Source organism: Myotis lucifugus, unplaced genomic scaffold, assembly GCF_000147115.1.
Source record: "Myotis lucifugus unplaced genomic scaffold, Myoluc2.0 scaffold_33, whole genome shotgun sequence".
Classification (NCBI taxonomy): Eukaryota; Metazoa; Chordata; class Mammalia; order Chiroptera; family Vespertilionidae; genus Myotis; species Myotis lucifugus.
In genome coordinates this window covers 9,044,473-9,069,297 of record NW_005871081.1, presented here as the reverse complement: position 1 = coordinate 9,069,297, position 24,825 = coordinate 9,044,473, and the positions used below count along the sequence as shown (strand labels likewise).

The 24,825-nt window shown below is 39.6% G+C and overlaps 1 protein-coding gene across 1 annotated transcript in view; it reads right to left on the bottom strand.

Annotated features, from left to right (window-relative positions):
- NALCN (sodium leak channel, non-selective) overlaps positions 1-24,774 on the bottom strand; it is a gene marked incomplete at its 3' end in the record, with an annotated part of 213,114 nt that extends 188,340 nt beyond the window's left edge. The window contains exons 1-3 of the mRNA XM_023752477.1: positions 24,728-24,774; positions 6,516-6,662; positions 1,731-1,913 (exon numbers count right to left, since the gene is read on the bottom strand). Coding sequence (XP_023608245.1) covers positions 1,731-1,913; positions 6,516-6,623 — 291 coding nt within the window. The remainder of the gene's footprint in view (positions 1-1,730; positions 1,914-6,515; positions 6,663-24,727) is intronic.
- Between the last annotated feature and the right edge of the window lie 51 nt (positions 24,775-24,825).

Here is a 24,825-nt window from a genome sequence, read left to right as displayed (position 1 = left end):
ATTTGTGCACTCTGGGAGGGGGTGAGGGTAGGTCCCTCAACCCAGCCTGTGCCCTCTCACAGTCTGGGAGCCCTTGAGGGATGTCCCACTGATAGTGGGGGAGCAGGCCTAAGCCAGCAGTCGGACATCCTTAGCACTGCCGTGGAAGCAGGAGAGGCTCCCGCCACTGCCACTGAGCTCGCCAGCTGTGAGCCTGGCTCAGGGCTTCTGGCTGAGCGGCGCTCCCCCCGTGGGAGCATCTGCCCCCTGGTGGTCAATGTGCATCATAGCGACCGGTTGTTCCACCATTCAGTCGATTTGTATATTAGTCTTTTGTTATATAGGATAAGGTATTTTGAAGATGTAACTAGTTGAGAGGAGGTCATACTAGATTAGTGGGGGCCCTTAATCCAATTACTGGTGTCCTTAAAATAAGAGAAGGCCCACAGAGGCACACAAAAAGAAGGCCATGTGAAGACAGGAGTTGAGATTGGAATGATGCATTGATAAGCTAAGGAATTCCAAGAATTATCAGGAATCACCAAAAGCTAGGAAGAGGCAAAGAAAGACTTTTTCCTAGAACCTTCAGAGAGATCAAGGCCTACTGACACCTTGTTTTGAACGTGGCCTCCAGAACTGTGAGACAATACATTTCTATTGTTTCAAGCCACCAAGGTTGTGGTCATTAATTACTACAAACTAGGAAACTGATACAAACTCCAAAGTACTTAGGGCTCTTTTTCATTTATTTCTGTAAAGCCCACTATGACAATAAAATCAAAGGAGGAAAGTCAGGCAGTAACAAACTCTTTGACAGAAGCACTGGGGTGGTTAATAAATGCATCTGTAAATGAGCTTCCCACCTCACTCCTGTCCTTCATCTCTTCTATCAGGTGCATCCTATTGTACAGTGTGAAATACGTATGAGACAGTGCCATCCACTTATTTAACCTCTATGAAGGTTAACATTACAGAAGGAAGAGATATCCCATGAAATAAATTTCCTTTCTTTTCTATTTTTTAAAAATATATATTTTTATTGACTTCAGAGAGGAAGGCAGAGGAAGAGAGAGATAGAAACATCAATGATGAGAAAGAATCATTGATTGGCTGCCTTCTGCATACCCCCTACTGGGGATCGAACCTGCAACCCAGACAAGTACCCTGACCGGGAATTGAGCCATAATCTCCTGTTTCATAGGTCAATACTCAACCGGCTAGGCCCTTCCTTTGCTTTTTCTTTTATTTACTTATTTTTTGTTTCCCATTGGTGACGATTTCATGCTACATATTTTTCTATAGTCCTGGAATTCCTTTCCATTTCAAGTCCTTTCTTTATACCCCTTTATATCTTCAAAATAATTCAAGTTAATGACATCATGCTGAATGTTATCAGTCTATAATATTTATCACATAACATTATTCAGCATTCATAAATTAATAGGTGCCTTGTTTTGGGCTCAGTCACTCATAGGTGGCATTATAGACCCTACTCTGGCCTTCACGGAGCTGGTAGAAAGGCCACCTAGCTCCTTCCCAGATATTCCAAGACTTTGTGCCTTACACAATTTATTTCACTTTTTAAATATTCTTATGCATCATATTTTTATCAATCTATAGAGTGAAACCCTATTTAAAAAGACTTCAATATAGATGAAATAAAGAGATGTTTCGCTTTACTGAAATTAATATACTGATTTAGATTTTCAATGCATTTTGGTTTCTAGCTTAAGTAACAGGGGAAGGCTCACCTTGACAATCCCCCGGATGTGCATTTTGGCAATCATCTCTGCTGTGTAGAGAAACATCAATAAAGTATCCAGAGTAAAGGTCACATACTGAAGAGGAGGATAGTGTTCGAACGTCATGGGTGTGTTCATACAGACAGAGATGACGCTGATGATGGCACAGATGCGCAGCAAAGAGTGAACCCACTGCAAAATAGTCCAAAGTGATTATTCGACGTCATAAAATGGTATCTTAAACTTGCATTATGAACCACAGCATTTGGAAAACATAATATTGAGATTGAAATATTTCACCAGTATGAAAAAGGAAACCAATGTCTGTTAAGTGCATATAAAATATTTCACATATTTTACATAACTTAATTCTCAAATCAGCCTAATTTTCACATCAACACACTAAGACTCAGGAAGATTAAGAAACCTTTCTGTGGTCATGCATTAATAAAAGCCAAAATCTAGATGTGACATTGCTCAGGCCTCAATACAGGGTGATTTTGATTCAATTAAAATGTTAGGAACTTATTCATATGGAAACTTGATGTACTGTTACTTTTAAACTTTTTACTGTTTAAAACATAGAATAGAGACCATATTATGTTTATTGGTATCTAGCACAAATCACAAATGCTTTTTAAAATGAAATGATGCATAACTCTGCCCATATATAGGGTTTTCTTTCCATATGGATCTTAGATGTAACATTCTTAAAAATATATTTTAAAATCTGATATCAGCCTACATTTTCAAAAGATAATAAATGGACCTTCCTCTTTACTTAGGAAAATTATACAAATTTAGCCAAGTTATCTTTTCCAAAATTCCAAAAAAATAAGTTTCTGTGCAATTCATTCTAGCCGTGTATATGCTGTGTGAAGATTTTCCTTAAACCCAACATAGAGAAGTAGGAATTAAAAAGATAAATGTGTGGAAACCATAAAAATATTAGAAGAAAACATAGGCAGTAACATCTCAGACATTTCACATAGCAATATTTGTTCTGATATGTCTCCTTGGGCAAGAGAAACAAAGGAAAAAACAAACAAATTGGACTACATCAAACTAAAAAGCTTCTGCACAGCAAAAGAAACTATCAATAAAATGAGAAGGGAACCCACTGTATGGGAAAACATATTTGCCAACAATACATCTCATAAGGGGTTAATATCCAAAATATTTAAAGTACTTATACAACTCAACACCAGGAAGACAAATAATCCAATTAAAAATCGGCAAAGGACCTGAATAGACACTTCTCCAAAGGGAACATAGAGATGGCCGATAGACATGAACAAATGCTCAATGTCACTAATCATCAGATAGATGCAAATTAAAACCATAATGATATATCACCTCACACCTGTCAGAATGGCTATCATCAATAAATTAACAAACAATAAGTGCCGTTGAGGATGTGGAGAAAAAAGAACCTTCATGCATTGTTGGTAATGCAGACTGGTACAGCCACTGTGGAAAACCATATGGAGTTTCCCCCTAAAATTAAGAATGGAACTGGCTGTTCCCCCAGTGACCCCACTTCTGGGAATTTATCTGAAGGAACCCAAAACACCAATTCAAAAGAATATATGTACCCCTATGTACACACAGTGCTATTTACAATAACCAATATCTGGAAACAGCCCAAGTGCCCATCAGTAGATGAGCAGATAAAACAGCTGTGGTACATTTACACCATGGAATACCATGCAGCATTAAAAAAGGAAATCTTATCTTTTGCAACAGCATGAATGGACCTAGAGATTATTATGCTAAGTGAAATAAGTCAGTCAGAGAAAGACAAACACCACATTATCTTGCCTTTTATAGTATCTAATGAACAAAATAAACTAACAAAATAGAAACATAGGCATGCATACAGGGAACAGACTGACAGCTGTCAGAGGAGAGGGGCCTGGGAGACTGGATCAAAGGAGGTAAAGGGATTAAGCAAAAAGCGGTAGGTATATAACACATAAACACAGAGAACAGTGTGGTGATAGGCAGAGGGAAAGTAGGGTGGGGCTAGGTGGAGGTAGGCAGAGAGGGGGATGGGAACAGAGAGTTTGCTTGGGGCAATACAGTGTGCAGATGATGTTTTACTGAGTTGTACACTTGAAACCTGTACCCCAATAAATTAAATTAATTAATTAATTAATTAAGATAAATGTGTGTATGCATGTGTGTGTTTGTGTGTGTGTGTATACCTGTGCATGTGTGTAGGACATACAATTACTCACATACACTATTTTATTATAAAAATAATACCTAAGATAAAACATATTGGTTGTACCTTTATGCCCAAACCCAGTTGGTATTACTGTTTAATTAATTAGTAGACAATTCTTCAATATCATTTAAATGTTATTTGTTAATCTTTTAATATTATACTCCCCTTGAACAAAAGCTGCTTTGTGTAGTAGGTAGGCCCTGCATCTATGCAAGCTGGCAAGCACCCAAGATGAAAAAATAGAAAAGACTGTCAGAACTTTGAAAAGATTCAGACACTTGTAGGCTGGTGGGTGGGTTTTAATATTAATCTGACAGTTATAGTATTTGCATGAAGATGTAATGCCACTAATGTCATACCATATAAGTCACTGCTGATTGATGTACTTTTCATGCAATTAGGAACTGCTTCAGTAAACATCAGTGTGTGAATTTAGATCCAACACAAAAGATCTAATTACACAAAAGAGCTCAAAAAGAAGGGTTCCTCCACAACAAATCTGTTTCAAATGTAAAGTATGAATTCTAGTGAAGTATTAATTATTTTAGTTAGTGTTTCCAAGGCTACATCTATAATACTACCTTTGTTAGAAGTTCTTAGAAAGCTCTGTATGTGGTGGACTCTATTCTCTATTCTGTTCAATTATTTCAACACGAATGGAAGACTTACTGTGTGTCAGAAATTATGCAGAGGACAATAAATGGAAATAAGAATGTTCTGACTCATCACTACTTTGCAGTCTGATGCGCATAACATATATTTTATTTATATACAATATAAATGTATACTTATATCTACACTAATAAAAGAGAAACATGCAAATTAACCATCACTCCATCACTCCGCCACTCCACTACACCCACCAGCCAATCAGAGCAACTATGCAAATTAACCCAACAAAGATGGCGGTTGATTTGCATAAGCAGGCACGGAGAAAAGACTGAAGACTGAAGATGGCAGCAGCCACGGAGCTGGAACGAGCAGGAAGCTTGGGTTGCTCCCAGAGACGGAGGAAGCCAAGCTTCCCGCCGGCCCTGGACTCCACTCAAGCAGTGGCTGGGGACCTGGGTCACCGGGGGCAACCCAGGATTCCAGTCCACCCTGGGCTCCGCTCAAGGAGTTGAGAAAAAAAAAGGAGGGGCTAGGAGCAGCCAGAGTGGAGACCAAAGGCCTGGGTCCCGGGTGCTGGAGGAAAACCAGTGCCTGCAGCCAGAGGAAGGAAGGCCTATTGCGCGAATCTTTGTGCAACAGGCCACCAGTACAAATATAAAATTAGTGGAAAAGAAAGAGGTTCATTCTGTCTGTGGTGCAGGTCAAATGAGGAACTTTTCAGAGTGGATGGGGCATAGGTGACATCTGAAACGGCCTTCGTGAATGAGGGGGACTTGACTCATCAGAGTTGCAAGGAAAGGGCCTCTGGGCAGGAAACTGTGAGATTGCAGGAAGTCACTGATGTGGCTCAAGTGGACAGGGTATCGATCTAGGAAAGGGCAGTTGCTGGACAAGTTAGAGGCAGAATATACAGAGCCTTGAATATAAATTAAAGCATTTTATTTGCAATGTGGATAATAAGGATGTTTCAATGATCATAAAGCAGATGGGTTATGTGAACATAAATGAAAACATGGGAGGAAATGTGAGGAGGCTGGGGAAGAGGTCTGGAGGGTGAGTTAGATGAAGAAAGACTAGAAAGGTCAGGGAGACCATGGCTGATGATCTTGATCATGTTCAAGGGACAGGCAAGCACTGAGAGAGTAACAGTTTACTTCCTTACTTCAGGTTCCACTTATCCTATTTTATATTTGTATATAAGTATAAATGTGTATTGTATATAGGTAACATATATGTTATGCATATCAGACTGCAACGTAGTGAATCAGAACTGTGTTGTTTCCATTTTTGCATCCTCTGAGCCCAGCATAATTTCTGACAAATAATGAAGCTGATCCTATCCTGGGTTGTAGAGCTCAGTTTCCAAGACCCATGGATATGCCATTCCACCTTAGCTCTGGCTGTTCGCCTGGCTAATACACAATGATACAGATCTCCCCCTCAAGTTCCCACCAGCTTAATTAGACAGAGAAGGTGACAAAGTTATTCAGAGATACTATGCACTATCTAATTAACCTTTACTTTTACTCAAAACTTGCAACTCAGAAGGAGACCTTTAATTCCAAACATTTGATTATCTCCTCACAGATTCATGCACGTTGAGAACTATAAGTAATGAAAGCTTGGTAGAAGAGGTCACTCATGTGGGACGTCAGCTTTGGATCAGCCTGCGAAGTGGTCTTATCTCTACACTGGGTGCCTGTGAGGACAGGACAGCACGCACAGAGGAAGAGAGGAGAGGTACTCACTTTCCTTCCTATGTGAGTAACTCGGAGAGGAACCTCGTTATTTCATCTCATTTGTCCTTCACTTCCAGACTCCTAGACTCATCCATAGTCAACTGCAGCTCACACACACATTTCAAAGCCAAAGGGTACATGATCTTTGAATATATGAATCAAATTTCCTTTAAATCAGCATGTGCTACTCCATACTTCAAAGAAGGAACTTACTGGCTTGTTAATCCAGAGTATGTCAGCGTTGTCTGACAAAGACTCATCAGGACCGAAGTCGGTCACCGGCTGGGCTTCCACCCTGGAGCTCTGTTTCCTTTTGAGCATGCTGGAGTTAGCTCTGGTGAGGGAGCACAAGACGGCAGTCTGGGGAAAGAGAGTTGTGTTAGTGGCCTAAACCGTCTTTACCCTGATCACTCAAAAAACAAGTGCCTAATGGATGCCCATTCATATATTGATCACACACTCATTCCATTACACTGTACATAATAAACATATGCAAACAGAAATTTTAAAAGAATGCGATAAAAATCAATATGAATAAAAGCTTGATTTTTTTTTCTCGCGACCCAATAGATCATCTTGTGTACTTCTTAAACAGTTTGCATGCCAGTTTAGAGACCACTGGTCTAGATGAACTGGAGTGAAATAGCTTTCCCCCTAAGAGTACACACATTAGTAGGAAATTTTTCGAGGTCTATGTTCATACACCTAAAGCTGCCTCCACTTAAAGGTAGTCTTGCCAGAGCACAGCTGACCAATGCAGATGAAATACTCAGATGTTCCCAGGATTTTCCCTCTGGTTAATGTGATGGTACACTCACAGACATCTGCTTCCAATGACAGCCCCAAGTTGATCTTCTGAGTGTGTCCTTGCCATGATGGATGTGAGCCAGAGAGCATGGGGCAGAAATTACTGTAAATGGAGTTGTTTTTTCTTTTATGAATTGTATTATATCAATTCTTTCAGCTACTCTGAAGTAAACCCAGATTACATTGCAGAGGGAGAGGAGATGCTTGCTTGCATATAAATTTCCACTATTGTGAGTCATCTACATCTTGCTATATGTCACCTCCCTTTAGCCATTGCTACCACCCTCCATCCAGTAGCCACTGAACGGAAGCCTACCGTACGTCCTGCTTTCAGGACACAAACGTGAGTAAGTGCAAGAGATGTTGTAAAGGCAGGTGGTGCCTGATGACCCTGTGTATCCACAGAGAGATTTCTTATTTGATTAACACCTGGATTGAGTCTTAGAGGAAGAAGAGGAGTGAATGTATTTGGGATATATACTATGTTTGGGGCACTTTGCAATGATATTTTACTTATTCTTTACAACTAATGGAAGAAAGGAAACATCTAGTCTTTTTATGAAAGCACTGGAAACTCCAGTCTTGGGGCAGCTAATAACTTGACCAAGGCCACCTAGGCAAACTTGAAATTTAAAAGAAGCTCTATTTGGTTACAAAACCTAAGGTGTTTATCCTTGATCACACTGATGTTGAGCACTGATTAGGAGGATTTCTAAAAGATAAGGGAGGGATTAGGCCCTCCAGGCAGCTCATAGTGGTGAAGATGCCATGTCAAGAAAATGCAGTAGTGTTAACACCAGGCAGGTGCACTGGCTCTTTTATCTGCTGCTGTGTGAAGCTAGAGAAAGAACCAAAACCAAGGACAATGAGTGCCATTCAATCCCGGAGGGAGCAGAAGATGGAAACAACGTGTTTATAGCATGTGCAACTGTAATTTTTACTGGGAAGGAAAACACAAAAGCTCAGGACAAATGGATGTTGAATCTGAGTCCCTATGTTTGAGCACCTACCTCTACATCTATGTTCTCCATGATGCACCTAGGTAGGTAGGTATATGTGCCTAACCCTCCTATTCACAGAAGAAACCAAACTAATTTGCTTTAAGATATGCTAGGTATTTCCAGTTTGTCTTGTCCTGAATATTGGGTTTAAATATGAACTTTGCAGTATGCTGCACTAATTAATTTTATTTTACATAATTGGAGTTAGGGACACTTGACATCAATATGTAAATGTATGCAAAATATTCAAATTATGCTTGTTCTCTGATTTACTGTGGGGGGAAACATCTGGTGGCCTCAATTTAAGATGCTTCTTGAATGACAGTCTCTTATGTACCCAAAACTGAATACAGAATCTTTTAGAAATCCTTCAAGATTATACAATGCAGAGGATAAGATAAAGAGTGGCTTCACAGTGTTGTTCAAAAGTAATATAAGAAAATTTTATAGACCTAGCTACTAGCTTTAATATCACTTTCATTGAGTCAGTGGAGACTTATGAATGGCCATTTACTGTTCTTCTGACTTGGCCCTAAATTGCATCTGAAAAAATATTTTATTCATAAATGTGACACCTTTGTATATGAATGCCATGCACTTTTATTATAAATACCTCATCCAAAGCAAAACAAGTGATTACAGATTTGTTTATCCAGAATTCATTTTTTTTAAATCTCCATGTTGGCTATTATTTGGCCCACCAAAATAATGTAACTATAATGAGTGACATTAGTTGTCATCCACTTTCACCTCATTTTACCTACTGCAAAAGCGCCACCAACTCAAACTGCCCAAGAAAACTATCTGAACTATCTGTCCAAACTCTGCATATATTAAAACTCAACAACTAGCTCCTGAATCACTGACATTTTGACCAATTTAATAATATTAAATATTATGTAAAGCATGCAAGTAGCAAAATTAATTCAAGTTACAGACATATAAAGACTCCAAGATTAATGTGAGGAAATAGATTGTAATAATTTTCCTTTACATACATAAATATTATTTTTCACATTCATTTATGTTGAATCAATATATCTGAGTGCAGCAAACCTGTTAGTCCCCTGATAAAGAACAGCAGGCATATTTAAGTATCCTAGGTAAGCTTATTATTTTGATAGGAAATTGCTTCTGTGTATCTTAGCCTTATCACCATTATGTATTTATAACCTAATATTTTTTCTGTTTTCAGAAGTGTCTTTTATAAAGCACTGTATTAAATTAAAAACTATATGGCTTCCAGTAGATGTGTCACACTTTTTAAAAGTAGTTGGTATTTAAATATTCAATAGTATGAGGAGGCCACACAGCTACAATATGTTCATTGATAAATCTTTTGCTCAGACAGAAGAGGTACTTTGGTTCATTTGTTTTATTTTCAGTGGTCGAAATCCAGCTTTATATCCTTTGATAGCTATATACTTTCCTTAGGTCATTCCAGCTCTCTCTTGACCAAATTAAAGCTAATAAATTCAGTTTTCTTTTACTGTGACGTGTTACACTATAGGTCATTTCTTCTCCTTGTAAGCCTCTCAGGTTTGCATGAAACTGTTTTGAATCTTCTGTCTTCTAAATTATGGTTTACAGCATGTCCCTTACTTACTGTCCCATGTGTCTGTTCTCTATACTCAACCTCTGAAATGAGCATCTGCTCTTACAATTTCCACCACCATCTGTTGGTGTCCAGCTACTGTTACTGAATCATGTATCTATGCTGCTTCTCCCTTAGATATAGGCCATACCACCACCATCATCACTTAAAAATCAACAGGCCGACTTGATATCAGTCTCAATTTCCAGATCCCACTGCCCTGAGCTTTTCAGGACCCACGTGCAGGTCCCACATCTGCAGAAGGACTGCATGGATATTCTTTTCACAGGTTTTCACAGGTGATTTCTTTTGTCATTCCTCATTCCATTGGTATACAAGGCCCCTTTCACTTTATCTCCATTGCTAGAGCCCTTCCTAAGCCACGGGACCTCAGATCTGGACTGCCACAAATATCAACTATTTAAATATACCCTGTCCTTCATATCAGAAATCAACTTCCCAACACACTGATAGGGTCTCTCCAGAAAAACCTCAGCTTATCCTCTTTTTCTCATTCATTCACTCATTCATTCACACAGAAAATACACGCATCCATATGGTATCAGACACTGGGATATATACTGGGTACACAGCATGGAACAGCAAAGGCATCTGTAGAACTTACAAATTGCCTGCTTTACTTAACCTGATGTTTCAAGGACACAGTCCCACTGAGTTTACTTGCGTTTCCTTTCATACCTATACCCACATGCTCTACTTGAATTGGTGAAACATACCATTACCCACCATCCTTCAACCTTTCTCAGCCACTTCTGCTCCTTTCTTCCAGCAGTGCCCTCTTTGTTGTCTGCTGCCAGTCCCACAGCAGACCTTCCTAGTCCCTTACTTAACTCATGAAGTGTTATGTTTGTGTGTGTGATTTGTTTAACTGAAAGATTTAAAGTTTGGGGATAAAAGTGTAAACAAGAGAAACATACCTCTCTAGTAGACTCACAGCATCTAGTTGATGCTAAAAAGCCCCCAAAGAATACATAAGTCAGTGATTTATTTTTAAGCATTAGGTGTCACTACAACTGACAGCACCCCAAAATCAACCACTGTTCTTCTGGTCACGTATGTGTACAAACTGAGGCCTTTACCAGTAAAAGGGTACAGCCACTATGGAAAACAACATTGGGGCCCCTCAAAAAGTTAAAAATAGAACTATCAATTTTTAAATTTTTTTTGTTAATCCTCAACCAAGGGTATTTTTTGCACTGATTTTTAGAGAGAGTGGAAGGAAGGGAGAGGAGAAGAGAGAGAGAGAGAGAGAGAGAGAGAGAGAGAGAGAGAGAGAGAGAAACAATAGATCCAGAGATAAGGAAGCATGGAACAGACTGAAGAATCTCAGAGGGAAGGGGGAAGGGGGAAGGGGGAAGGGGGAAGGGGGAAGGGAAGAGATTAACCAAAGAGTTTATATGCATAACCAATGAACATAGACAACAGGGAGGTGAAAGCATGGAGGGGAAGGAGTGGGGTGGAGGGGTTCAATGGGGGAAAAGGGGGACACCATTAATACTTTCAACAATAAAAATAAATTTTAAAAAAACAAAAACACAGAACTATTATACAGCCCAGCAACTTCACTTTTAAGCCTTTATCTAAAAAGAATGAAAACTCTCACTCCATCTTGAATGGCTAAAACTCCCATCATTCTTCAAGCCCAGATCACCTTGGTTCCCCAGTAAGGGCACTGAAAACCATGTCCCACACTCTCTCAGCACTGCACCTCCTTCCATGAGCTCACTTCTCACAGCCCCTACAGCCCATGCTGGACTCCAGCAACCCCAGTGTCTCCCGTTTAGTGGTACCCATTAGTTGCCTTTGATGTTAATAATCAAAACCATTTAAGGGAAAGTATTAAATACAGAATCTGTTCTAAAATTGAATAAATATATACTAAACCAATTATTTTATAAAAAAAATTATCCTCAAACACAGAGAGAAAGAGAAAGAGAGAGAGAGAGAGAGAGAGAGAGAGAGAGCGCTACTACAAATCTCACAAAAAGGGGATGAAATGATTTTGTAAAATAAGTTATTTACCATGGTAAAATAGTGACCTCATCAGTTGATATCCTCCCAAATTCTGTTGACTGCCATGTAAAAACAGATTTGTCCAACAAAAATGTTTAAGAAATCTGAAACACCAATCAGAAAAAAATATATGCACCCCTGTTCATAGCAGCAGCACAACTTACAATAGTTAAGATTTGGAAACAACCCAAGTGCCCATCAGCAAATGAGTAGATAAAAAAGCTGTGGTACATTTACACAATGGAATACTACTCGGCTGTATAAAAGAAGGAACTCTTACCATTTGAAACAGCATGGAGGGACCTGGAGCATATTATGCTAAGTGAAACAAGCCAGTTAGAGAAAGGTAAGTATCACGTGATCTCACTCATATGTGAAATCTAATGAACAAAATAGATCCAGAGACATAGAAGCATGGAACAGACTGACCAACTTCAGAGGGAAGGTGGGGGTACGGGTGGGTGGGGAGAGATTAACCAGGGAACTTATATACATACTAGAGGCCTGGTGCACGGATTTGTGCACATTGAAAGGAAATTAATTAGAAGGTGGCTGGAGGGGCAGGACTGGGCAAGACGGGCCGGACATGCCCTGGAGCCAACTTCCCATGGTCCCTCCCCAGCCGGCCGCACCTGGGGTAGCGCCAGGGCTTGAAGGGCATCTGTGGAGTGAGCAGGGTCCTTCCAGCAGGTGGGGTCCCTCAGCCTGGCCTGTGGGGATTGGGCTGAAACCAGCAGTCCGACATCCCCCGAAGGGTCCTGGAGTGCAAGAGGGCACTCAGCAAAGTTGCTCTCACTCGGCAGCTCCTGCGTTGAGCATCTGCCCCCTGGTGGTCATTGTGCATCATAGCTACCGGCCAGTCAGCCGGTCGCTTAGGCTTTTATATATATAAATATGCACAGCCCATGGACATAGACAATAGTGTGGTGAAGGCCTGGGAGGAGTGGGTGCAGGGTACAGGGGGTCAATAGGAAAACACACAAAAGGGACATCTATAATACTTTCAACAATAAAGATAAAATTTTTAAAAATGTTTACTGAGAGCTCATCTTGTGCCAGGCCTATTTTAAGAATGTCATACATCATGTAACTCAATTCTTAGAACTGTTTCACAGATGAGGAAACTTAGACATAGAGATGAGAGAGGACATGAACCAAGACAAGTGGTGTATGGAACTATTAAATTAAAATTTCATTATATTATAAAATAGACAAATAATAAAAAGAAAACTTTTTCACCATATTCTTATTCAACCTGGTGATTAGAAATTCTCTTGGAATCAATTATTGTTGTGAAAATAGTACATTTTTTATCTCTAAAATCTGAATTTTTACTATGTGATTCATTTGTAGTTTTTCCAGCCACACATTTGTAAAACTGTCTATTTTTTCTTTTTCTTCTTTTTTTCTTTTTTGGCAAGAAATTATCAAACTTCACATCAAATCTATTTAAATGTCACTTTCAGGTTTTTGAAGTCATTATTCATTCATCCAGCCTTTTTCCTTGAAGGTGAGTCCTAAAAATATTCTATTATGCTTTTATTACCTTTACTCTGAATTTTAGGGGAAAAAAATGAGAAAAAGGCATTTAACTCCAATCTGATGATCTTATTAAAAAGTAAATAGAAAGTTGTCTTTATTTCTTAAATATGACAGATTTCTTAGTTTCCTAGAGTTGGTTTTAGTCTCAGAAAGTCTTTTTCTTTCTTTTTTTTATTTTTTATCCTCACCTGAGGATATTTTTCCATTGATTTTTAGAGAGAGTGGAAGAGAGAGGGAAAGACAGAGAGAAATATTGATTTGAGAGAAATACATCAATTGGTTGCCTCCTGCACGAGCCTGACCAGGGGCCAGGCTGGGAAACAGCTTGCAACTGAGGTACGCGCCCTTGGCCAGAATCGAACCCGGGGTCCACAGGCTGACACTCTATCCACTGAGCCAAACCAGCTAGGGCTTAGTTTCAGAAATTCTTGACTGACTATGCTGAGAATGTGAAAACTAGAAAATAATATCACTTATGACACATGGGTAAAAAATTGTATGTTTTTGCAGAGAATGTACTAGAGCAGAAAGAAGGGATTTGTTGAGAGAAATCCTGTCATACTAATAATCCAAGTTCAGAACATAATCAATGGGGTGATTTTGTTTTGTAGTGTTTGTTATCCCAGCAAGGAGAATCCCGACTAAATGGAAGTTATCAATAGAATCTAGTAAGTGGTAGCTATTTATGCAACAACACCAAACCTGTTTAATCTCAAAGTTTCCAGTAACACGTTGGGCTATCTGGAGAGGTGGTAAGCTCTTTTCTGGATATTCTCAGAGAGAATGACTACACATCATGGAGTTTGCAAAAAGGACTTCTGGGCAATAGATTACAACCCAAAAGACTTCCAGTGATAGAATGTATCACACTCTTGAAGCTGTTCCTAATGTTATGCATTTTATCAATTCTTAGGGTAGGGTGATGGTCCATCAACTACTGTATATAATTTTAGAAGAGAATCAAGCTTAAACATTATATATATTTTTCACTTGCAAGATGATAACAAATGTTTATTGAAAGCTGGCTCTGGGCCAGGCTCTATTCCAAGGCCTTAATACATCTCTGAAATTTTTTAGTATTATCCCCATTGTACAGATTAAAAGTCTGAGGCAACCTTGCCCAGATCCACATGAGCTGACAGCAAGTTTAGAACCCAGTGAGTATGTTTTGTTGGGAGAACAGAGGTAGGGGAGGAAGGGAGAGATGGTGTGGAGAATTTGATTCTTACTTTTGAACCTCAAGAACTTTTGTAAAATTAAAATGCTGTGCAAAAATGACAAATTTCATTTGTAATTTTTTGAAACGAGTAAAATATGAAAATAATTGTTAGTTTAAATAAACCATATCTAACATTTGCTGAGGGTTTATGATGTGTGAGACTGATGTTCGAGTGAATTATCTCATGTACTTTTTTGCCATCCGCAGTGGGACTGGTTTTCTATTATTCCTATTTCACAGATAAAACTGAGGTTTAGAGAAGGTAGGTGCCCTGCCTGAGGTCAATTTCTGATCTTTACCCCCTAGGTATTCAGCTGTCTTTCCTTTTTTTTAAAGAATCATCTTTTATTTTTAAATATATATATCAATAATATATATATTATTGATGTTTTAGAGAGAGAAGAAGGGAGAGGAAGAAAGAGAGAGAAAGATCGATGAGAGAGAGTAACATCAATCTGCTACCTCCCGCATTCCCCCTACTGAGGATCGAGCCCACAACCCCGGCATGTGCCTTGACTGGGAATCAAAGCAGTGACCTCTCAGTGCTTGGGATGATGCTCAACCAACTGAGCCACACCGGCCACGGTTGGCCATGTCTTTCAATCTGACCTTTCCATGCCTTTGTGAATAGAGTCTTCTTTCCCAGAGATCAAAGGCAAGCAGTCTCCAATTCTTGCCTCTCCCAAATCTAAACAGTGAAATTAAGTTACATCATGGCTGCCCCTAAAACTACAATGCCAGTCCTTTTTTAAAAAAAATATATTTTTTTTTATTGATTTTTTACGGAGAGGAAGGGAGAGGGATAGAGAGTTAGAAACATCAATGAGAGAGAAACATCGACCAGCTGCCTCCTGCACACCCCACACTGGGGATGTGCCCACAACCAAGGTACATGCCCCTGACTGGAATCGAACCAGGGACCCTTCAGTCCGCAGGCCGAAGCTCTATCCACTGAGCCAAACTGGTCAGGGCCAATGCCAGTCCTTTCGAGCCACTCCCAAGCAAGCCTCTCCTTACTCCCCTCTGTTCATGAACTCTCAGAGGCTAAATGCATCTTTCCTTCTTTCTAATCAGGCTTCTGCTTGGAGACAGGCAGGCAGCTGAGTTGTTTACTCTCTTAAAACCACCCAGGTTCCATATCTGCCCAGTGATGTAGCAGAACAGACCGCTTTAGCAGGACAACTAAGACTCCACTGAAATTTTGACACCTAGGGTCACAGCAACCATCTCCCTGTCCTAACTCTGCCTCCAAATGCACTTTTCATCTGGGTGCTTCATCTTATGTCTTGGCCCTTAAATCAGGATGTAGCCCTGCAAAAACAGTGTTATATGCATGGTCCAGCCTCAGCAGGTCTTCAAGGGCCACCCAGGATGGGCTACTGAACAAAGGAAGCCAAACATTTCAAAAGACCATCTCCAAACACAGGCTCTTCTTTTCCCTTTTCCTTTTGTCAACACACTGATTAAAAACAGAAAATAGTTCTCTGCTTTTTATATTAAGTCTACTTACTAAATCCCAAAAAAGAAGCACATTATTTTTTTCCAGTTCTTTCTACAAATACCTTAAAACAGTGTCATTACTTCGCCAAGGATTCTGTTCTGTTTCTTTTTTATTTTTAACTGTGAAAATTGAATTTTCTTTGACCTTTAAAAATTATTGGATTTGCTAAAGGAATTCAGGATACACTATGATGGCCCGCCATCTGTTTGTTGCTGCACCCTGCATGCCAAACTAAAGCATCCAAGCAGTAGGAGAGGGAATGAAGCTGTATTTGTGTCACCTAAATTACTGTAGTATTGATTACAGATTGAAGCGATCAGTTTGCACATGTAGGCTGAGCAGCCTCTCTAGTCTTTACTCAGAAAATTCAGTAAATCCATTTAACAAGTCCTTGTCTTTCACTTTTAAAAAGGATATTATGCACTTATAATTTTGTGAGTTATTCTGGGTACAGTGTAGGTTTAAAAAATTTTTAAAGAAAAATGTCAGAGTTAAAAATTACCACAGGTTGATCATATGATTTTGTAAGGTCAAGGTTCCTAATCTCAGAGTAGTCCCCAAAAGGCTCTCCCACCCAAAGGCAGAGCCTTCGATGATTCTCATTATCCAATAGTGCAGTGAAAGACATTTTATTTTGATAAATGGCTACTATCATTTAAAGATTATGAAAATCAGAAAAGGAGATCATCTATTTTTATTGTGGTTAGTTCATCTTGTAATAAGTTTGCAAAGGTTGGACAAAGAAGGTGAATGGTTTAAAATAGTGGTTTTCAAAACTTTTCCACACTGTACTAAATTGTATGGAAAATTGAAAGGAGTTATCTATTTTCTGTGTATGTGTGGTTGTTTAATTTTGCAATATGAATCCATAAAGTTTGGCCACAGAAGGCAAGTGGTTTAAAATAGTAGTTTCCATGACCTAGATAGTATTATGCTAAGCAAAATAAGTAAGACAAAGACAAATACCACATGATTTCACTTATATGTGGAATCTAACAAAATAAACAAACAAAATGGAAACAGACTCGTAGATACAGAGAACAAACTGATGGTTGCTAGGTGGGAGTTAGGATTGGGGGGCTAGGTGAAAAAGGTGAAGGAATTAAAAAGTACAAATTGGCAGTTACAAATTAGTCATAGGGCCCTGGCCGGTGTGCCTCATTTGGTTGAGAGTTGTCCCATGCATCAAGAGATCACTGGTTGGATTCCCAGTCATGGCACATGCCCAGGTTGTGGGCTCAATCCCCAGTAGGGAGCATGCAGGAGGCAGACAAATGATGTTTCTCTGTCATAGATGTTTCTCTCTTTCTTCCTCTCCCTTTCTCTCTCTCTCAAATCAATAAAAGCCTATTTTTTTAAAAATAGTCATGGGGCTGTAAAGTACAGTATAGGAAATGTAGTCAGTAATATTGTAGTAATTATATATGGTGCGGGGGTGGAGGGGATCACTTCAGAAGTCATATAAATGTCTAACCACTATATTGTAAACCTGAGACTAATATATTGAATGTCAACTGTACTTTAAAAATAAATGTGTAGAACAGAGTTCATAATATTTAAAAAAATAGTTGTTTCCAAAGACTGCTTAACATTGAATCACCCAAGGGTTTTTAAACATTTTCAACCACACTCATCCTTCACCTCTGACATGCTAAATCAGAACCTCCCATGGTAGAGCATGGGAAATGGTATTTTTTAAAAACACTCCCTGGGTGATTCTTACACACCTTCCCAGCAGTGGTCCCAACTAGTGATGAGATCACTGGTCCAGATGCTCAGGAGAGCATTTTAATACCTATAGAGTTTACTGTGCATAATCAAGATTGGTTGGGGGGCAGAGGAGGGAAAATAGATAGACTTGTTATAAGCAAAACAGCAAAATAGAAATCTGAGACAAAAATTTTGATGTATAACTATGTATGCACAGTATATTCTATTTTTAACTTTTCTTCAGAGAACTTCAGAATTTTCTTAAATATACGGAATATATTTTATATACAAGAATAAATTTTTGTCTTATAAAATTACTAAGATATTTGTTTTTTCTTAAATATCCTATGTAATAAAAGAGTAATATGCAAATTAACCATCACTTCGTGATAAAATGGCAGCGCCCACAGCCAATAAGGAGGGAATATGCAAATTGATGTGACAAAGATGGCGGCACCGGCCAGAGCCACGGAGCCGGCCCAAGAGTGGCTGGAGGCTTGGCTTCCTTGGTCACCCCAGCCATAGTGGTGGGGGCCAAGGCAGAGACGGTTAGCAGCCATCAGGCAAGCAGAGGAGGGCAGTTTGGGGCCATAAGGCCAGCAGGGGCGGGCAGTTGGGGGTGACTGGGCCAGCAGGGGAGGGCAGTTGGGGGCAATCAGGCTGGCAGGGGAGCAGTTAGGAATCAATCAGGCTGGCAGGGTAGTGGTTAGTGAGTGATCAGGCTGGCAGGCAGAAGTGGTTAGGGGCAATCAGGCAGGCAGGCAGGCGAGCGGTTGGGAGCCAGTAGTCCCAGATTGTGAGAGGGATGTCCGACTGCCGGCTTAGCAGTCGGACATCCCCCAAGGGGTCCCAGATTGGAGAGGGTGCAGGCTGGGCTGAGGGCAACCCCCCCACCCCCGCACAAATTTTGTGTACTGGGCCACTAGTTCTACTATAATTTTCTAGTTTAGAATATACCTTTAAATAGCTATTCATTTACTGAAAGAAGGGAAGCAAAAGCAAATTGCCTAGTTCAACTGAGTCAGTTTTTTAAATGTTTTAATATTTTATTTACTAAAAAGTAGAAAGTTGGTTTTATTTCTTTTTATTTTTAATTTTTAAGTATACAGTGGGGCCTTGACTTACAAGTGTCCCGACTAACGAGTTTTTTGAGATACCAGCTGTCTCTCGGCCGATTTTTTGCATTGAGTTGATAGAGTAATTTGAGTTAACGAGCTCCTTAACGATTTCGGTCTCGGAACAAATTAAACTCGTAAGTCAAGGCCCCACTGTATTTTTATTGATTTCAGAGAGGAAGGGAGAGGGAGAGGGAGATAGAAACATCAAGATGAGAGAGAATCATTGATTGTCTGCTTCCTGAACACCCCACACTGGGGATGGAGCCCACAACCTGGGCATGTGCCCTGACCAGAAATCGAACTGCAACCTCCTAGTTCATAGCTCAACACTCAACCACTGAGCCATGCTGGCCAGGCGAGAAAGTTTGTTTTTAGGTTCTCCAGAGTTTAATATCTTTTTACTCCATATATATTGATATACATTGAATTGAGGGATATAGAAAGAATAATTTAATGAAAGGTGTTTCTAAATCCATCAAGCTCGATAGCTGAAAATTTAAACCCTTATTTATAATGCTTATCTTAATCTCTTTAGCTCTTGGGAGAAATAGTTAAGCAACTTTCCATGCTTGAAAAATGCCTATCCTAGTTTTACATTATTTATGATATTTTTTAAATAATTCTTTATTGTTGAAAGTATTACATTTATCCTCCCTTTTCCCCTCATTGACCCCCTCCAGCCTATCCTACCCCCACCCCAGGCCCTCACCATCCCATTGTTTATGTCCATGGACCATGCATATATGCATACAAGGTCCTTGGTTGATTACTCCCCCCACACACACACTCCTCCCACCAATAACCCTATACCCCCATCCCCAACTCCCCCCTCCCCTGCCTTCCCTCCGGGATTCCGCACTCAGTTTTATGCCTCCATGTCTCTGGTCCCACTCCTTTCATCAGTTTATTTTGTTACTTAGATTCCATATATGAGTGAGATCATGTGATACTTGTCTTTCTCTGACTGACTTATTTCACTTTATCTATATTTTTTAACCTCAGACAAATTTTGTAATATATTCAATAGTATTTTCAACCATCTCTGACTTGTATCTTGTCTGATACAGGCTCCCAGAATTTGTACTTTCAACAATAAGAAGTATTATTGATCCTTCCTCTGCTCCAGAAGTAATACATGAAACTGATCTATAAATTTCATAAAAATATTAAAAGAGAATAATTTTTTAAATAATGAAGCAAAAGATTTACAGCTAACTGAATGATAAAGATGTAATTAGTTGTTTTATCTAGGCATAACAAAATAAAAACTAAAATGCCACAATCACCCAAGCTTGAAGTCCTAGATTTATTCTTTACTCATCATTCCCATTCATTCTTTGGTTTGGTCACCAAGATCTGTTAGCATTTGTTCTATTGATAAATCTCTACTGTCTACCTCTACATTTCCATCACTGGAGTCTGTCTGATTCCAGTTAACTCATCCTCAGAATTTCATCCCTGATTTCTCCAATACCTTCCTTTACTGACTCCCATTCTTATTTTTCTCCTATTCTTGACTTCATTCTTACTTTTTGACAGGCTAATACATCCTATAGATAACTATAGATTAACATGCCTTAAAGATCACAGTGCTATGGTTCTTGGTTATTTTTTCTACTAGATCTTAAGTTTTCCCAATTTTTAATGAATCCATTCACATTTCTATCTTCTCTCTTTTCCTCTCTAGTTCTATTTTGTTATTTACTTCCTAAGCTGAAATGATTCCTTATCCCATCTTAGGTCATAGAACCCTTCTCAGAAACACTGCATCTATGGGCCATGTCTTCCAATAAATACACACAAGAATACTTTCAGCAGTACATATTATAAGGCTATGAAAATTAGTATATAGAAGAGGCTTGTAAATACAATTTTCTTAAAGATAGTAACTTCTATTAAAGTTTTTCATTTAATTACTTTTGGAACAATTGTTCTGATATTTACATACTTTTCCTTTTTTTTTTTTGGTAGCACTTGCTTATTATGTATTTCTTCACCTATTTTATATTCCCCTTTTGACCAATATTGTATCATAAAAGAACTGTTCTGGTATATTTCAGAATTGTACATTTTCAGGATATTATTTTTCTGCTTGTTGATATTTCATTTTGGAGAGGATATATCAAGCCAGTCTAAATTTTCCCTTTGGGAATAGGCAAATTTTTTTTTTTACTAGAATACCAATAGGATATTTTCCTTTAAAATTTTTCTTTCAAATTCAAAGTGTTCAACAGTCTATATCTATATGTTGACCACTTTTTACTTATTTATCCTGGTCCATGATAACTAATCATTGGCATATTTGGATGAGATAATCTTCATCAAAAAGAAAATAATTATTGCATGTCACTTAGAGCATGGCTTGTGTTCCGTTTGCTCTGATCTCCCTATCAGGAAGAGCATTTGTGTGTCTCTGTTGGCTGTCTTCCATACACATCATCCTCGCCCCAAACAGAGTGCTCTTTTCATTTCTTTCCTTTGCATAATTGGAGATGTCTAACTCTTAAGCTCCACATCAGAGATTCCCTTGGCTGCAGTGTTCCAACTTTTCACCTTCTGATTCTCCTGGGCTCCCTCCACAGAACCTCACTCCTGCCCCATCTCTGGACTCGTGGATTCAGTCCCTGTCATCTGAGCATTTTCCATTTTGTGTGGCTTCACTTGCCCTGAGTTCTTACAGAAAAATTGCTTCAGAAGTCAAGTAATTCTGTCTTAGCTACAGAATGCTCCCAACTTCCGCCTTCACCCCTTCACCCCTTCACCCCAAGCGGTTCTGCAGGGAGCTAAGTTCCTTATTTTTTGTACAACTCTCTTAGAAAGAGACTTGTGACCTGAACCTTAGTTTTAGCACTAGTTTTGTTAGTCCAGTTCCATCTGTATTGAATCTATGAGAAATGCCTTGGAATCTATAGCCTGGGAGCGAACAGAGTTCTTCTCCCTGTACCTGTGGGGTGCAAGCTTCTCACTATATAAATTGTTTTGATCATTTATTTGAAGTCTGAGTAGAAAAGCAAAAAAGCATAATTATACTCTGGAGCTCAAAACTCCTTTTTCCTAAAAAAAATTAGCATTTACTTTTTTTCCAGCTTACTACTTTTATAGCATTCCTATGTTGATTTTACTCTAAGAGGTACATTTTATCAATATGGATTATATATGAATTTGTTAAAGGGCAAGTCTTTATATAACGCAAAGCTCTTTAGTCTAAGCTAAGCTATTATTTTATCTCCTTTTATTCCTGTAAAAGAGGGAAAGTGATCCACAATAAAAAAAGCAGATCTATCTCAGAAAGCATCTTATTCATAAATATTTAAGAAACCAACTTGAAGATATGCACATATCCATAATATATAATGTGTATGATATATACATAATAATTTATATATCCATAATTTAAACAATCCATATTCCAGAAATGTCATTGTTTTGAATATACCATGAAAAATACAACATTCACTAGAAATAAATCCCTATACTCTAACAATCTATCAAGACATTCATAATGATGAAAAACTAGAAACAGTAACTCTCCAATGACAGAAGTATGGCTACATAAGTGAGGCTGTATTCATGGGGGATAGTCTTCTTAGATAGCCTTTACAATTTTCTAAGTAATAAAATCCTATAGAAACATGAAAAATGCTTATGATAAATATTAAATGGAAAAAACAGTATAAAAATTGTACAATACCATTACTATAACTACACAAAGTATGCAGTCTTTAAAAGGATAGAGCAAATACACAATTATTACAATCCTTTGGTTAGCTTGGTAAGGACAATGGATGTTTATTCTCTGCTTTTTGACCATTTCTGTCATTTCTATCATGTCCAGCTATTTTAAAATTTAAAGGATAAATTAAATATTAAATGCGCTAAGAGTTTTGAAGGTGCAAAAACTTCTTGCACAAGTCCTTGAGATAGGTAAGAATCATATAACATGATAGTCAAACTCTAAAATGTTGATACCATTTTGGAGGAACAATTCATAATTTCTTTAAGCTGAATGTCATAGCTTCCAAATCAAAACTAGAAAATACGACAACTCACTGTCTATCCACTTAGAGATTTGTCTTTCCTGACAGATTCTTAGGGTGTGGGTTCATTTATTTCCTCACTGAATCCCTGGCTCCTGGCCTGGTGCCTGGCTTACAATTAGAATATAGTGCTGAGGATATATGTAATTTTTTTTCTTCCAAAATTCTTAATCCACATGCGATTATTTTCTCCTGGGATAATTTTACATCGCCATGAAGATTCTGAAATTATCTCAGCATCATTGATAAGTGTTATTGTGTATCAATGGTGATGATACAATGATGTGTACCAAGATGTGCATGCACACACACATATGTATGCAGAAAAGCAAAGCAAATGGAAAACATTTCAAAGAAATGCCATACCCAAAGAAGAAGAAAACGCCACTCAAATCTTCAATTCTCTAAACTGCAAGCAAATGATACGATTTTGAGTAGGTCCTCTTTTAAAAGTATAACATCTTCCTCTTTTGAATATCTTACAAATCACATCCAAAGTTATAACTACATTACCGCCAACTCACAAGACATGACTTGTCTTCAACTTCTATGGAGCTTCTAGTATAGTCCTTATCAGTGTCAGCATATCTGTTCTGCCAAGATGTCAAGTCTTCTATGAACACATAAGAGGGTCCCAGGGGCCTGATCATTTGAAAAATGTTCTTCCAAGACTGATTTTTCCTTCACTCTGCTTGGTTTTAGCAATAGCTGGCTCAAAATACACCACAGAGGCCAGAAAAATCCAACACAGAAAGGCCCACAGAATGGAAGCCAACCAGTGAGGAAACAAATGTTTGTTGTAGAGATTTGAGAAGCCATGGTTTTTATTTAGAACTGATGAAACTTAATCTCTGAATGTAAAAAAAACCCCACTCCTGTTGAATGTCTGCCTCAAGGATAACAGCCATAAATCTACCCTCTCCTCTTCTACTTAATTTCAAATGAAATCACAGTTGTAGCTATGAAAATTTGAGTCATAAATTTTTAAAAATAGCCACCTGTTCATATCCGATCCCTATGAAAGGTCTCCAACCTTGGCCTTCTTATGCACAATCACCGGTACCCACCTCCCATTTCACCACCAAGGAAATACCGGCCTATTGAGGACCTATGGATGACCTACACAATATTAAGACTATGATCCAGAGGCCCGAACTTGTGAGTGTATAAGTAATAATATATTCCCTGAAAAATTATGCCTGAGATTGGAAGTTATCCCATGATATTTCCAGAATTTATCAGGATCTGTGTTCAGAGTTTCCCACCATTCTCACAGGGGAAAATTTCCAGGCAGTAGGATAGCCCCCCATTGCTCAGGGCTCCGGGCCCACCTGGTGAGCCTGGAGGTCCACACCAGTTTCTGAAGGGCTCAAAGACAAAACGGTGTTGCTTTGGCAGCTCAGCGTTTTGCTTGCTGTGTGGCCACCCTAATGAGAGCTGCTCAGCCAGGGCAATTCATCAAATGACTGACATGGAGCCCAGAGCAGCCCGCAGGAGCAAGGGCTGGGACAGGCAAGGCCCAGGCCCCTCCTGAAACCTGCTGGAGTCGGTCGGTGCCCGACCCTGCGCCTTCCTCCTCAGGGGCAGCCGGCCCCCGAATCCACCCCATCCCCAACCACCTGCCACCCCGATGCCGCGGGAAGGCCGAGGTCTGCGGGCCCGGGGCTGCCAGCGCCGACCCGCGCGCTTCGGAGGCCGGGGCTGGGGGGCGCATCTCGGCGGCCCGCGCCCCTTCCCCGCCGGGGTGGGGGCGCCCTTTCCTCCCCCGGGGCCGGGCCCTCGCCCCACCCGTCCCCGCCCGCCTGGGCCCAGCCCGGCGAAGGTGACCGACGCGCACCCGGGCTGCGGGAGGCCGTGCCAACCTGTGACACCAGCGCTCAGAGCGGTCATGGTGCGGCGGCGGCGGCGGGGGAGGACGGCGCCCACCGCGCGGGGACGCGAACACGCACCTCCCGGCTCC